The sequence below is a fragment of the Polyergus mexicanus genome, unplaced genomic scaffold (assembly GCF_030449975.1).
Source record: "Polyergus mexicanus isolate NDT 795.1 unplaced genomic scaffold, iyPolMexi1.0 SCAF_3, whole genome shotgun sequence".
NCBI classification, from domain to species: Eukaryota; Metazoa; Arthropoda; class Insecta; order Hymenoptera; family Formicidae; genus Polyergus; species Polyergus mexicanus.
In genome coordinates, this window is record NW_027223323.1 from 3,691,082 (window position 1) to 3,705,362 (window position 14,281).

General features: G+C 34.9%; 1 protein-coding gene across 9 annotated transcripts in view; it reads right to left on the reverse strand.

The window, feature by feature from the left end:
* The window catches only part of LOC138932057 (longitudinals lacking protein, isoforms H/M/V), a 225,842-nt gene that overhangs the window by 47,488 nt on the left and 164,073 nt on the right, over positions 1-14,281 (reverse strand). Inside the window, exon 7 of one of the 9 annotated variants that reach the window (XM_070293541.1) lies at positions 1,393-2,130. The exons of the other annotated variants lie outside the window; for them this stretch is intronic. Coding sequence (XP_070149642.1) covers positions 1,658-2,130 — 473 coding nt within the window. The 3' untranslated portion in view covers positions 1,393-1,657. Of the gene's footprint in view, positions 1-1,392; positions 2,131-14,281 lie in introns of those variants that run through there. 9 annotated transcript variants of the gene reach the window in all.

Below are 14,281 nucleotides of genomic sequence, written 5' to 3' on the forward strand. Positions count from 1 at the left end.
TTGCTCTATTTAAAGACATTGAAAAGACGCAGAGTAATCTGACTAGATTTGGCGAGAACAGTACTTCTTAAACTAGGCTGCATTAGAGAGCTAATGTAAGATCGGTAATTTACGTGTGTCGGCAATATTTCGTTGCGCTGAGAATTTCGCCTTTCTTGTGACAAACGATCAAAGTGGAATCTCCTACATCATTCAAATCCTACTAGAGTGATATATACTCGTATCACTTATAATTAGTATAAAAATAATTGGGCAATATTTAGCAGTATCTGCAAAAGACTCGGAGACGTCCCAAAAAAGTGTTCTCTCCATTTTTTCTTTTTTTTTTTTTTCCTTGGTGAAATATTTCTCAGTCGCTGCTTTCGTATGTTTCGAAAAAAGTAGAAAGCGTACAAGAAACGCTGAAAAAACGAAAAATACCCGTTCCGTGATATTCGGCAAGATATTTAACAACAAATCGTACGCGATAATTCGAAATCGACTGTCGACACAAAGTGCGACAGATAGAATAGCGCGATCTTTTCACACCTTTTTGGCAACTTCTACAAGTCTGAAATATATTCAACAATGTTTTTACTCGGCTCTTTATCCATTTATATATTGTTAAACGGAATCCAACAAGAGTGCTCCGCGTTACGACATCAGGATTACTAATGTCCCTTTTTTTTTTTTAACGTTTACTTTATTGTTTTCTTAGATAAAACGCTCAGTTTCCTATCCTCTCCTCGTTCTAATATCGTACAAACGGCAAATGAGCCTTGCCGTAATCTTATTCCGAAAAATAAACGAAAAAACTTTTAAACCTTTAGTATTTAGCGGTTAAAATATACATACTGTCTTATGTTGCCAGACAAAAACGCATTTTTGATATATGTTTCTCAAATTTCTGTCTTAATTTTTTTTACTTATCATGCAGAGTGAGATCTTCATATTACAAACAGTAATAGAGATTTAAATGATAAAACAATAAAATAAATAGGAAAAGAAAAACAAAGTAGAAAAATAGAAATAGGAAAACAAAGAGCACAATTTAAAAAACTAAGCTGAAATAATTTTTTGGCACTTGCTTTAGCTGTAAGAAAATAAATGATAGGATTTAATTGAAACTTAATTAGCATGCACATAGAAATCGCATGACGTTTACACGCTTTTATCTTAGCGATGGGCGAAATTCCACATTCTTTATCTGTTGCTCAATTCGATATAAAAATAAATAAAATAAAAAATTTGAAATAAAAAGAAATATCTTTTCTCTATTTTTTTTATCTCTTTGAAGGTTCATCAAAACATTCATAAAATTATTTTTTATCAGTTCTCTTCTATGGCCAAAGTATAATAAATACAAATTTGACCATTCGGAGGACTTATCAGAGATCGAAAATTTAAAGCGTCAATATATCGTTTAAATATTCACATGAGAAACTTGTCCCTCTTCGCGTCACATACCTAAATATCACATACCTCTCACGTTCATCTTGCGAATATTTAAAACGACAATCTCCGACTGAATTTGACCTAAAATCGACACTCTGATTCGGCATGCACGTTCTCAGAATAATACTTGATCCGAATAATCACGAAAATCGCGAGATTCTATTGAAAATTATCGAGAACATCGCTCCCATTCTTACGTCGCGACCTCGCAAATCACGGCGAGTCACTCCCTGCCGTGTTGATGACGGGTCTCCCGCTGGCCGACGGCGATGCCAGGCAGCGCCGGCTGCAAATCGACGTGCCGATGATTGATGTGCGCCTTGAGATTGCGCTCGTACTTGGAGCTGAAGGCGCAGTGCGGACAGCTGAAAGACGGCGCCTTGCCGCATTCGTATAGCAGGTGCCGCTTCAGGATGTACGCGTTCTTGTAGCTCTTGCCGCATCTCGAGCAATTGTGCCGACGATCGTGATGCGCCAGGCCACCGCCGCTGATGCCCGGATGATTGTTGTTACGGCTGGCCGAGTGTCGCGACGGACAATGAAGACGAGGACGACGCTGCGGCGTCAGCGGCGCCGGCACGTCGCTCGTCGCTGCCGACGACGACGACGACGACGACGTCGTCGTCGCCGCGGCGTTCGCGCTTCTCGAGGCGCGTCGCGAGCCGTCGCCGCTCCAGCCGAGGCCGGCGAAGAAACCTGCAAAAGACAGAAGCAGACGGGCCGAGGGCACGATTAGTATTGCGCGGTCTGCGGACTGTACGCGCGCGGTGCCCCCGATTCTCGGGGGCCCACGCGTGTATTACTGTACTCTTTACAACGGCGCGGGCCATGCCAACAGAAAAAAAGACATTCAGAGGATCTCAAGCTTAGCAACAACGAGCATGTGACGTCAGGAGGAGCGGGATCGAGGAATAGAAAAACGATCCTCGGTGGTGATGATTATCTACTCATTGGAAGGGAGGCCGGGGACCTTCTCGCGGATCTCTAAGCGAGAAAGTCCCTTGTCGAACGTGTATGAGGTGTGAATCGATATGTCGCGGTCGTTTGTAAATCCGTCGAGATGTAACGTATCTTAAAATGAGATCAGATTTCACTAATCGAAGAAACATGTTATATCGCGGAAAGAAAGAAGATTTTAGAATCAGCAAATTTATTCGAATTATTTTCTTGAATATTACATGATTCTAAAACATTCTTTTTTATTAAGATGCAAAGCTGAACACCTGCTACTGCTATCTTATCAAACTGTAACGAATTGAAGACATCCTTGAATCTAGATTATAATGACAAATTTTGATTAATGACAAAACAGATTTTCGGGATACGAGCTGCCTCGTTGATTTTCTTTGACATCGCATTTGTCATCTGTAACTTAAAATTAATTTTGTCAGTTTTCAATAATACATAATCGGGAAGGTAACATTAAGATTAGGAAATTAATGTAGGTACTTTTTATTTCTCCATTAATTATATTTCTTTGAAGCACATGCTATAACGCTTCCTATATTTCGTCGATTACGTTTCGTCGATCCGTTGCATCCGAATAATGATGAGATTTCGTAAGTGTTCTTAGATGTTCCATAGAGATGTTCCATAGATGTTCCGTCGTTGGTTGCACCTGTGAAAAATAAAATTAGTCAGTATGCGGAAATGATGACTGAATGATTTTCATAGAGAATCTTATCCTTGAAAAGTCCGAATTTTATCTCCTATCATCCTTGTAGATATCCTGCAAAAATACTTTAGTCATTATTTATTTGTATATTTTACATTTTTTTAAATATCAAAATTTTGGATATTATATTGGACATGTAGTTTTATAAATTGTCGTAGTAATGCTTTTTCTTCGCAAATTAAAGAGATTTAAAAAAAAATGTTAATTTTAACAGAAATGTGTACAAAAACTAATATTATCGTTTGTTAACTTTAAATTTCTCTAATTTTCTTCTTAAAATCAAGATTTCATCAAGATCAAAAAACTACAAACAACATTAAACTTTCATTTAAATAATACGCGTCTTTTCGCCTCCATTACAGTGAAAAACTATTAATATCAAATAAAATGTTGAAAAATATTATCGATTACAAAAGATGTTGCTAAAATCGAATGTTACTTGTGACATAAAATCTGGGGGAAAAAAATTCGTTTTATCTTATTTTTTCTTAATTTTAATTTTTCTACGGGTATGATCGCCACATCAATCTGCGACGAAGAGACAAGAATTACGGGGATTGAAGAGAACGCGGCAAAGTGTTGCCTTTCTAGACTTTATTTTGCTCTAAATCGAATACAAGGCGCTCTACAAATTGACAAAAGAAAGAGGGAAACAAGCGTTTTGGAATGTTTGAAAGGTCCAAAAAATGATATGCGTACACGGAAAAAATTAACGGAAAGGAAGCACGGTGATAGAAAAACAGAATTTGAACGTTCGGTCTGTCGCGATCAACGCGGATCTCTCCTCGCGCCTCTATGGATTCTCTTTTGATTTCTTTACAACTCATGCGATCGCGAGAGATACGAGTTTCGATGCGAGTTCGAGACCGACCCAGCGTTCCCTATGACAGTTTTCCTTAAGCAAACGACTCTTCTTACGTACGTACAAAAACGAACGCCAATAAACGGCGACGCGATGATGAAGTTCGCGCTCCGCTGAATCCCGTTGTCTCACCGCGAATAAAGCGCGATCTTTGTATAAAGTGTATGTTCTTAGATGTATACACGTGTATGTGTGTCTCGCCGTGGATTTGTCGTAAGGGAACAAGCAAAAAAGTATCTAGAAAGATTATCGTTATCATCGTAGTCGTAGTCGTTAATAATTCTTGCTCTCTAAATAATATTAATATAAAATGAAAGCAAAAAAAGAAAAATAATAATTAACAAATCATCGTTCGTTGGCAAATACATGGCGACAAAGAAGTTACGATTACAAGTAGTATGTTTTGCGTTCGAGGCGCTGAGCGGAAATTATAATCCTGTTTTTATTTTTACGTGTTCTTCTTTATCTCTTTTACTCTCTTTCTCTCTCTTACACTCTTGCTCATTCGCTCTCTCTCTTTCTCTCTCTCTCTCTCTCTCTTTCTTTCTCGCTCTTTCATTCTATTTATTTCTGTACAGTCGAGTACTGTGCTTGTACTAAGAGTATATCGTACTTAAAGTCGAGTGCGAGACGCCCGTCGAGTGTCTTAAAAAATAACGGCGTTTATGATACTATCTGTGCACATAATGAGTATTGTGTTATATTATGGATCGATATTGTGAGCATTGATGATCGTTCGATCAAATCAAAGTGAAAATAAGAGATTTTCGGACGCAGATCGAAGCGACGTCCCGCACTCGGTGCTCTACTCGCGCGCTCGTGGCGCGATTCATAAACTTTGCTATTATTTATTACAGATAATTGTACTGTTAATTAAAGTCGAACGGAAAAAAAGATCGAAATGCAAAGGAACCCGAGGAAAGAGTTGCATACTCGTGTCTCGCGGAAAATAACAAAAAAAAAAAAAAAAAAAAAAAAAAACGAAAGTGAAGTACGAGAAATAATGAATGTATGATCTATATAGGAATATAAATACGGAACTGATGTGTGTAAAACAGTATGCGCAAGGGATCACGTATATTGCGGTTATTGTGTGTCGCGTAGATCGGGGAAGAAAAATGTCACGCGAAGGACGATTATATAATATGGATCAACAACGAAGGTTGAATACGTTCTAGCGGATATATTGGCAGTATAAAGTGGTATGAGTGGTTGAGATTGTGTGAAGTCCGTCTGCTTCGGCGTAAATAAATAATTTCTAAAAAAATATCACTGGTCTCTTCTCGAGGTATACGCGGGGCGTCGCCGGAGATTTCAGCCGATAGAGCTATTCGTCGCAAAAATTCTCAGCTATTGTATTATATTTTCCTTTTATATAGAAATTGAAAAAGAGAAATATACGTGTTTAATAATTGCTATAACAAAAAAATTATATATATATATATTTTTTTTTTCTTTCTTTAAATATAAATATCTTTGATAAAAAAAAAATGATTATAAAAAATGTGTGCATCGTTATATGTTTCATTAATCTCGTTGTTGTAATTCAAATAGAATATCTCATGAATTTGTTATTATCGATATTTGTGTGTAGCATGTTTGTTTAATTAAATTATATATCATAATAATTAAAATAATTTGAAAAATTAAAAAAAGTGATCGAAGATTATTTACCAAAGAAGATAGAAAATCGAAGAAGATTATCGGTTTTTTTTTTTTTTTTTTTTTTTCGGAAATATACGTCGAATAGCTTCGACGTACCGGAATCTTGCTCACATGAATCGGCGACACCCGGCTGAATAATACGATAAAAATCCGCTCTCACAGCTGAACGCGCCCAGCGCCTCTTTTGTATTTCTTTTCTCTTCTATAGCCTAAAATCTAAGTCATACTTGAAGGCACTTAACGCAAGGCTCTCTCGGTTCAAAATCTACTTGTCTCGACTTTCTCGTCTATCCCTCGTACGCGCTATTTGCTCTTATTTCGCAATTTCCTACAGTTGCTCGCTTGATTTCCTGCAATTGTTTCCTCTCTTCTCATATTCTTGCGAAATATCGAAAAATCGCTTAAGGGGGTTCTACGATGGGTGGTCGAATTATAGTCACAATCTATTTTCGCCTCGTTCACCTTCCATCATCGTTGCACCCCTGCATGTTTCCCTCTCATTCACACAACTCTTTCTATCTCTCTTTCTCGCATACATTGTAGATATAACATACCTTCGGGCCAATTAATAATTTAATTGCAATGCAATCTTCTCCCAATCTAATAGTACAGCGAATTTTTTAGTAGCCCTGTGAAGGCAAATCGTCAATAAAATATCCGAAAAAGATCATTAAAGCATTTTATACCATTTTTTATGTTGTACCATTTATGTTTCTCGCAAAGACCGGATAATTCTTTTTCTCAAAATTGTATTTAGCATCCTTATCGGTTGATTAAAAAACGATAAAGACATATATGTTTATACGGTGTCTAGTTAATAAAATGATAAAAGCATATCTTGATTCCGAAAGTCTTTTATCGTTGTTATTTTGGCGCACCAACGTTAACTCATTAATTTCGACTAGATTAAATACATCGCAATGCAATGATGCACACTCGAAAGGATAGAGAATTTTATCTTTTTTATCCGGTCTTTGAATCGTGCGAATTCGATCATTCTTCCACGTACGGGATATCCAGCGGCTGATAATAAAACTATACGGTTGACAGAATAAAAACAAAAATTAAAACAAAAGCTCTTTTTATCGACTTTCCGTCACGCAGAAACGGCAAATTATTTATTACAGGCGTCACGCTCTGTCCGGCATTACGCGCCCACGCAGTTTTTAGCGACATGCTCTTGTCCACATAAATATAAATTTCCTTTTATATATCTATACAATTGCCTTAAGATCTAAGCGCCGATCCCGATCGTCGAAGAACGTCGATTCTTAATCACAGGGTCACAAAATTCGCCTTTGATTTCTCACCACAATCCCACATGCGATTCGAGCGACGTAAGTTCCCAATTGGTATACAATGTGCATTTGTGACAATATTCATTTAACTATAAGATTGTATAATATGCTTATAGTTATACCAACTTACGTTGATGACATAAAATATTATATCATATTATATATCAGCAATTTTAAATATATGTCTTTATCTAAAAGAGCCTGACTCTAGAAAATTTAGAAATGTACTTTTACATCACTTGGGAACTAAACGGCTCGCTTTTCGTACACTCTTAGTAAATTCATTCTGCACATTCGTTTTTCGATGTACGTATAATATGCATATCTATTATATATATATAAATCTTTTGAATAGAGAATCTTATCATTTGTAATTCCTTTTCTCGCTTTCTTTCTTATTTCCTTATATATCTCTTTCTATATATCTCTCGCTTATCCAGTATTATTCGCTTTCGCGCTAAACGTAACAATAGACTTTCCAAAAGTAGTACGGCCGAAAATATGATAAAGCTATACGATCGTCTATATTTATATATCAAAATAATATGCGTCGCACGCGTTTGATTTAACCCTAGAACGGCACACTGGGTTCGATAGATTGCTGTCCCATTTCACGCAATCGTTCGTTGTACGGTTTTTTACAGATATATTTCCAATAGCATGTAGAGAAAAAAAAATGACTCTCGATATACTCGTAGGAAGACGGATGAGATACAGAATTGATCTCATCTGCGAATAAAATTTTAATCACAGAATATTTCGCGTAAATTTAAACTGAATATTTCTTTAACGAAAATTCGATTTATTTGCTCAGAATTAATCAAACGATATATTTCATTTCTTCTCCATTTATAGAATTTAATAAATATATATAATTATTAATAACGTCCAGAATAAAGCCAGCTTTATTTCTGGTTAAGGTAAAACTCGAGTGTAAAAAATTCTTCATTAAAATTTTATCCGTCCTTGGCTATATAGTTGACATACTATTTGTTTACAATTGATAGAAATGCGTACATGAAAATTTTGAGGTCTTGAACCTCAATGTGCAGCTGAGGATTTTGTCGAGAAGGGTTTGCCGTTCTAAGGGTTAAAAATTCTCTTTCATCACAAGCTCTCACCGATATGTCCATTCGCGCCCATTTCACAACATAAGCCAGCAATCCGTTCGCGTATTTTGAAAAACGTGAATGCGCGTGACAGTTATAAAGTTTCTTCCTCCACTTGCAAATATAGAATAATATACTTCTCTATCTCTTTTTATTATTAGTAGTAATTAAAAAAAAAAAAAAATAAAATAAAATAAAGCGCTGTATTTTCTAAATACCTGGATGGCATGCGTCTAACAATTTACGCGTCTCGTACTGTATTCCGTCATGTATATAAATCTCTCTTTTCATCCTTCGCTCTTCGCTCCTTCTCCCTCCCTCAATCAACCCACCAAAAAATTTTGTTCTTCCTCAAAAAGTGCAAAACACAAAAAAAAGGTAGTCGATCGTCTGAGAAGTATTAGAAAAACCGAAAATTCTTATAGCCTAACGAGATATTCTTATAATATTCTACGTAACTTTCCATATAAACGTATTGTTAAATAAATTTTTAACGATAAACGCGCCGCGTTTTGTACGAGAACGAAAAATTAATCTTCTTTTTATCTCTCACTATACAACGCCGAATTATATTTTTATCCTAAAATCGCTTTTGGTTCTTGTACTTCTCGGACGATCGACATGGAAAGAAATTTAGCGTCTAAATATCACACATCTCATATATCGTCGCGAATAGCATGGAACGTAATCGAGGCTTCCTGCATAGATCGATAATTAACAACGGTCCGATATGCGATCGAGCAATTCAAACTGAAAGCGAAATCGAGCGCACTAAAAAGAACTTGAAACCATGTCATTCTTTTGTCTGAAATCGACAAGCGTCACGTGTCAATATATCTAACATATCGTTCTGTTTTTAAATCAAAGAATAATAAACGTTGTTCTATAGCTGCAAATATAATATACCATCGAATATAATCACGGATGTTAAAAAATCGAGTCACTGCAAATATCGAGTTCCTGACGCGATTTTATTATCGTTTCCGTTGAAGATGCATTCATCATTTATCTATTTTTTCATATTTACATTTAAGAAAAAAATCACATCTCTAAAAGATATTCTAAATTAATCAAGCATTCTCTGTGTCAATGATATTCAATATATAATTTTACGTATTCTATTAAAAGCAATAATACAATTATCACGTCAAGATCTACGAATTCAATCAAAAGACAGAAAAATCAATGTCAAAGTAAAATAGCTGTAATCGCGTTTCGCTTTGCTTCCTCTCGAGTTCCACCACGATGCTCTCTAATCGATCTTTTTGTAATTGTTTATTCGTTTCGGTTAGAGTTTTCCCAATCTCCCAAACCGACACCAAAAAGAAAAAGAAAAATAAAATACATTATACATACATATCTAAATGCAAGGAATCCCTCGCTCCATATGGCGCGATCGCCGTAATCGCAATATATAACCTAATTAGAAACAGATTAATAAGCCCAATTATTATACGCGCAAGACTCGAGTTAGACTTGATTAAAAGCTGTGTAAGTAACACAAAAGACCAATTCGGTAAAAACGTTTACGACGCTTCACCGATGTACTCTTGTATATATCCATATACAAGAGTATATTTTTTGCTCACTTATATATATATATATTTCAAATCCTACAAAATTTTTTCTCACCTCTCTTGTCTACTCTTACGCTCACACTCTCCTATGGTCCTATAATTCTTAATTTTTCTTCTTGTTTTTTTTCTTTTTTTTTTCTTCTTTTTTCTCAAAGCTTTTCGTATTCGACGGCAAACACGCGAATCTACGCGTTTCACACGATAATTTCATAATTTCTTTTATTTCTCAAATCTTTTTGCTCGTTTTTGCTTTATTATCATTACTTTTTGATATATGATATATGTATATAGAATATACATATATATATATATCCCTATCTGTGTGACTGGCTGTGATCTATAATCGTGGTAACCAGCCGAATGATTTCGCGTGGACGCTCTGCGTCGCCTTCGTTATCATTGTCGCGGATTCCGCGATAACGAATCATTCGGACGATTATAAAGATCCCTTTTCTTTCTCTCGCACAATCTCTCATTCTCTTTCGCTGTCCGTCTCTGTCCTCTCTTTCAGTTTCGCTGAATTTTGAATCATTTCTCTCGAAGGCACATATATACGGAATTACAAATATCGTCAATGCTCGACACGATCGCGCCGTTTTACCCCTTCTCTCATATCATCGTCATTGTCGTTGTCATCGTTTATCGTTTTTCTCGTTTTTTTATGTGCTTAAATTTTGAATAGAGCTAAGCGAGAGTACGCAAGCCACCATAAGTCCATGCAGACATATCGAACAAAACTAATTCAATCTTGCAAGAATATTACGAAGGAAGAGTATATGCGGTTCAATCGATCTCCATCACGTTCCCTATCTAAAACGTTCTCTCTCTCTTTTTCTCCACTTTGCTCATTTTAATACATAATGATTAGATTCACTTGAATCCAGATTAAACCCGATTAGCGAGGGAATCAAAATTCTTTTTCCTTGAAATCGATTACATGATAACGTTTTTCTTTTAGATACGCAAAATGATTAGTAAAGTATTTAATTTTTCGAAAAAATACAAAAGTTGCCTCCGCGTTATAAAAATAATGTTATTTGATAATAAGAAAGCTTGTATAGTTAAAGAATGCAATATACGTTTTTATTACAAAAATTGAAGAAGAGAGAGAGATCTTTCACAATACAATTAAATCTGTATATGAAAAAATTATTCTTGGCCAACATATACTTTAAATTTTAAACAAATAAAATGAGTAATGTTTCAAAATATACTACATTAATTTTGGTTTGTAATCATTAATTGCAAAAAAAAAAACATGTGTTCCAGACGTTATAGAATCAAATAAATAATTAATTTAAAAGTGAAATAAAAGAAATATAAAACGCGAAACATTATTCATGGATCGATATACCTTCGATCAACGAGCGAGGATACGCTCGCAGAAGAAACCTTGGCACAGCAGTTACGATAACAGTCCCCATCATTTTCATAATATTCGACGGATCTGATTTCCAGTGCGTTTTCATAAGAATCCGTAAGCCTCGAACAACTTGAATATTAGAAATTATTATCGCGGGTTTATTTTATAAGATAATGCAAATTAAGATAGTCTTAAAACGTGGGATATATATTTTCTTCTTTATATACTTTATATATAAATTCGTTTATCCGTTTGTTTTGATATTTCCATGGTCAAAATTAGAATTGAAACAATTAAAAAACTATGACATCTGTAACGGATTTGATACTATAGTTAAGATAAGAAAAAGATATTTTTTCAGTAAATAAAATTTAAGTTGAACTATGTTTGAAAAATATTTTTGACACTGAATACGTTTATTCTTACATTTGATTTTATATATTTTCAAAGCAATTTTGATATTTTTCTTTTGCGTGACAAATTGTTGAATTTAATATTAACGAAAACTTCTTTGATCTTAAAATCTGCACTTAACAATCCAAAATTGGACAAAGTTTTCTATAAACATTTTAGTATATTCGTTATAAAATTCAGTTGTAACAAGAAGGCACACGCTTTCTTATGAAAAAGTTTCCTATGAAAATAAAATTTCGATATATATGAGATCCGCGAGATTCTACGTGTTTTTCTAAACCGCCGATTTAAATCGTCTCAAATGTTGAAAAGAGTTCCTCGATTAGCCAAGCAGTAAAAATGATTTTAATTACAGAATAATCGTCGCATTACTACCTCTTCCAATCGTTTCTTCATTCCATTCTATCGAAAGGAATATGTTATTATCTCACCCAATTTTATCACTATAATTATCACTTTCATTGCTGCCTATATAAAAAAATTTTTTTTTTTTTTTGCTGACACTCACATTCTTGTCTTCGATCTACACTATTTATTTCCTTCTCTCTTTCTCCCCTTATAGTTGTCCTTTACACATCTCTTCGGATCGGCGCGACCACAGATTCTCGCGGGAAAAGAAAAACGCTTCAGATGCGCGCTTCCTTCCCTCTTAGAAAAAATATAGAAAAAAGAGTCGTTAAGAGCTACGATCTATTTAATAGTACTCTTATATAGTTAATAATCTAGTAATCTCCGTCGATGACGGCGGTCCATTGACGTTGCCCTCACGAGAATCATCTCGAGCACTGTACCTTTTTATATAACCAAACCGACATCTATTCTCTAATCGTCTCTCTTTCGACCGCCGCCATTCATCAAGGCCTCGTGAGGCAGTAATATTATCAATTATCATTCAATAACTATGTATCATCGTTCCATAATTGTATTTATCGATTAGCTCTATCGTTTACCATGTCACCGCATTCTCTCTTTAAACTACGTAACGCCATCATCGTTACCATCATCGACTGACGATTCTTCTCTCGTTGTCCTCATTGACATTATCGTCGATGTTGTACTCGTTCCCGTTACCATCACGTCTATCTCTCTTTCATCTTTTAAATCATCTTTTCTCTTCTTCTCTTTAGCAGCAATCGTGAACGAGTTAATGTCGATACCATTGGTCGAACTCGTTTCAATCTAACGCCTTTCTCTTTCTTTCTCTCGCGAAAATCTCTTCTCTCAATCTTTCTCTTCTATTTTTTTTCTCTAGTACCTTAATCTTTTGTTCGCTTACTATATGATACGTAATCAGCGTGCGGCTGCTATCGATCGATCGGACGAAGTCTGAAGCGAGACACGACGGTTTTCAGAAAACCATGCGAATCGCGTTGATTCTAGTAGCGCGGGACCGAAAGGATAGATTATCAATAGTTATTGCACTTGGACGGAAGACGAGTCCTTCTGGCCTACCATCTTGCTCCGAACTGCGGAGCTGATCCATCCAGGAAGTCAAATCAAGATTCTCTCAATTTCGCGCGGCACCATAAAAAGAATAATTCTAAATGTTTATTTTATTTTATTTTTTTTTTTAATTAAATATATCGATAAACATTCGGAAATTTCTGCCCGAAAATTATGCGAAGTTTGCGAAGATTTATCGTTATTAATAGTTTTATAATAGTTCTTGTTATCGCATTATTTATCAAAAAGGTTTCTGAAGCTGAATATAAATTGTTAAGTTAACGTAAAGAAAAATAATTGTTTTGGAAAATTTTACGTTGAATTAATGGAAACATATAACAATTTAATATAGGATACGATCTTCTAATGATAGCGTTGCGTAAAGTTATAAAAACAAATTAATCTAATTTCTCCTGTCATAAAGTAATCGCGAACGTATATTTAATTGTAACGATTCATTTAATTAGAGATGTCTCTTTATTAATTAATCAATCGATCATCGCGATACAAAGTTGAAAATTAGCTTCGCGATACAGAGCTTGGCATCTCTATACATTTTTGTCGAAAATAATGAACTTGAAAGAACTCTTATAAAATTTCAAAGAATTTTGGATTCAGAGTATTTAACAATTAAAATCATATTAAAAACGTATTAAAAAAACGCGTGCTTTGTGTATGTATAATATAAATAGAATCAATATCAAAGAACTTTTTCGAAAAGTCAAAACACACAAACAACGTGCTTCCTGGATGTATACTATTGTCTATAAGGATTCCTCCGTTTGAAACAAAGGCTGCAAGAACTGTAACTCATATTATTCATATATTAAACAAAAGTTTAATTTTTCTAAATATATCATTTAATGACGAAACAACTCTATGTTCTCTCTTCTAATGTTTTATTACATAAATCTAAACAATTTTATAAATTTCCTAGAAAAATTGCAATGGAAAGAATACAAGAATGTTTTAAACTTCAAATATTTTTACGTCTGTTTCAAAAAACAAGAGACCTGTCAAAATTAAAGAATTTCTCAATTATAATCAAAAATTAAAAATGCTTATATAAACGTACGATTAATTTATCTATTAAACCAAAATGTTTTAAAATATTTTTAAAAATCCACGAGACAAAATGAGTTGCTCCGTATATAATGATAATTATTTTTTCTTATATTAGTATTTTTAATTGACGCTTTTCATGTAACACGCGAGTTACAGTTATTATGCGGGGATTGCTCTTGCAGCTTCGTATGAAATCCGGGAAATTTCAAAGAACGTTGCTTTACTCTCGGGGAGGTAAAGTTTCGCCGTTTGGCTGGAGTCGAGACTTCGTCGCGAATTTTTAAGGATCGATCGCGAGTACCGCTCGCCGAGGAGCGCGCGATCGCTCGCGTCTCCAACAAGAAAAAAACTAAATCTACCGCTTCGTTCGCGTTAG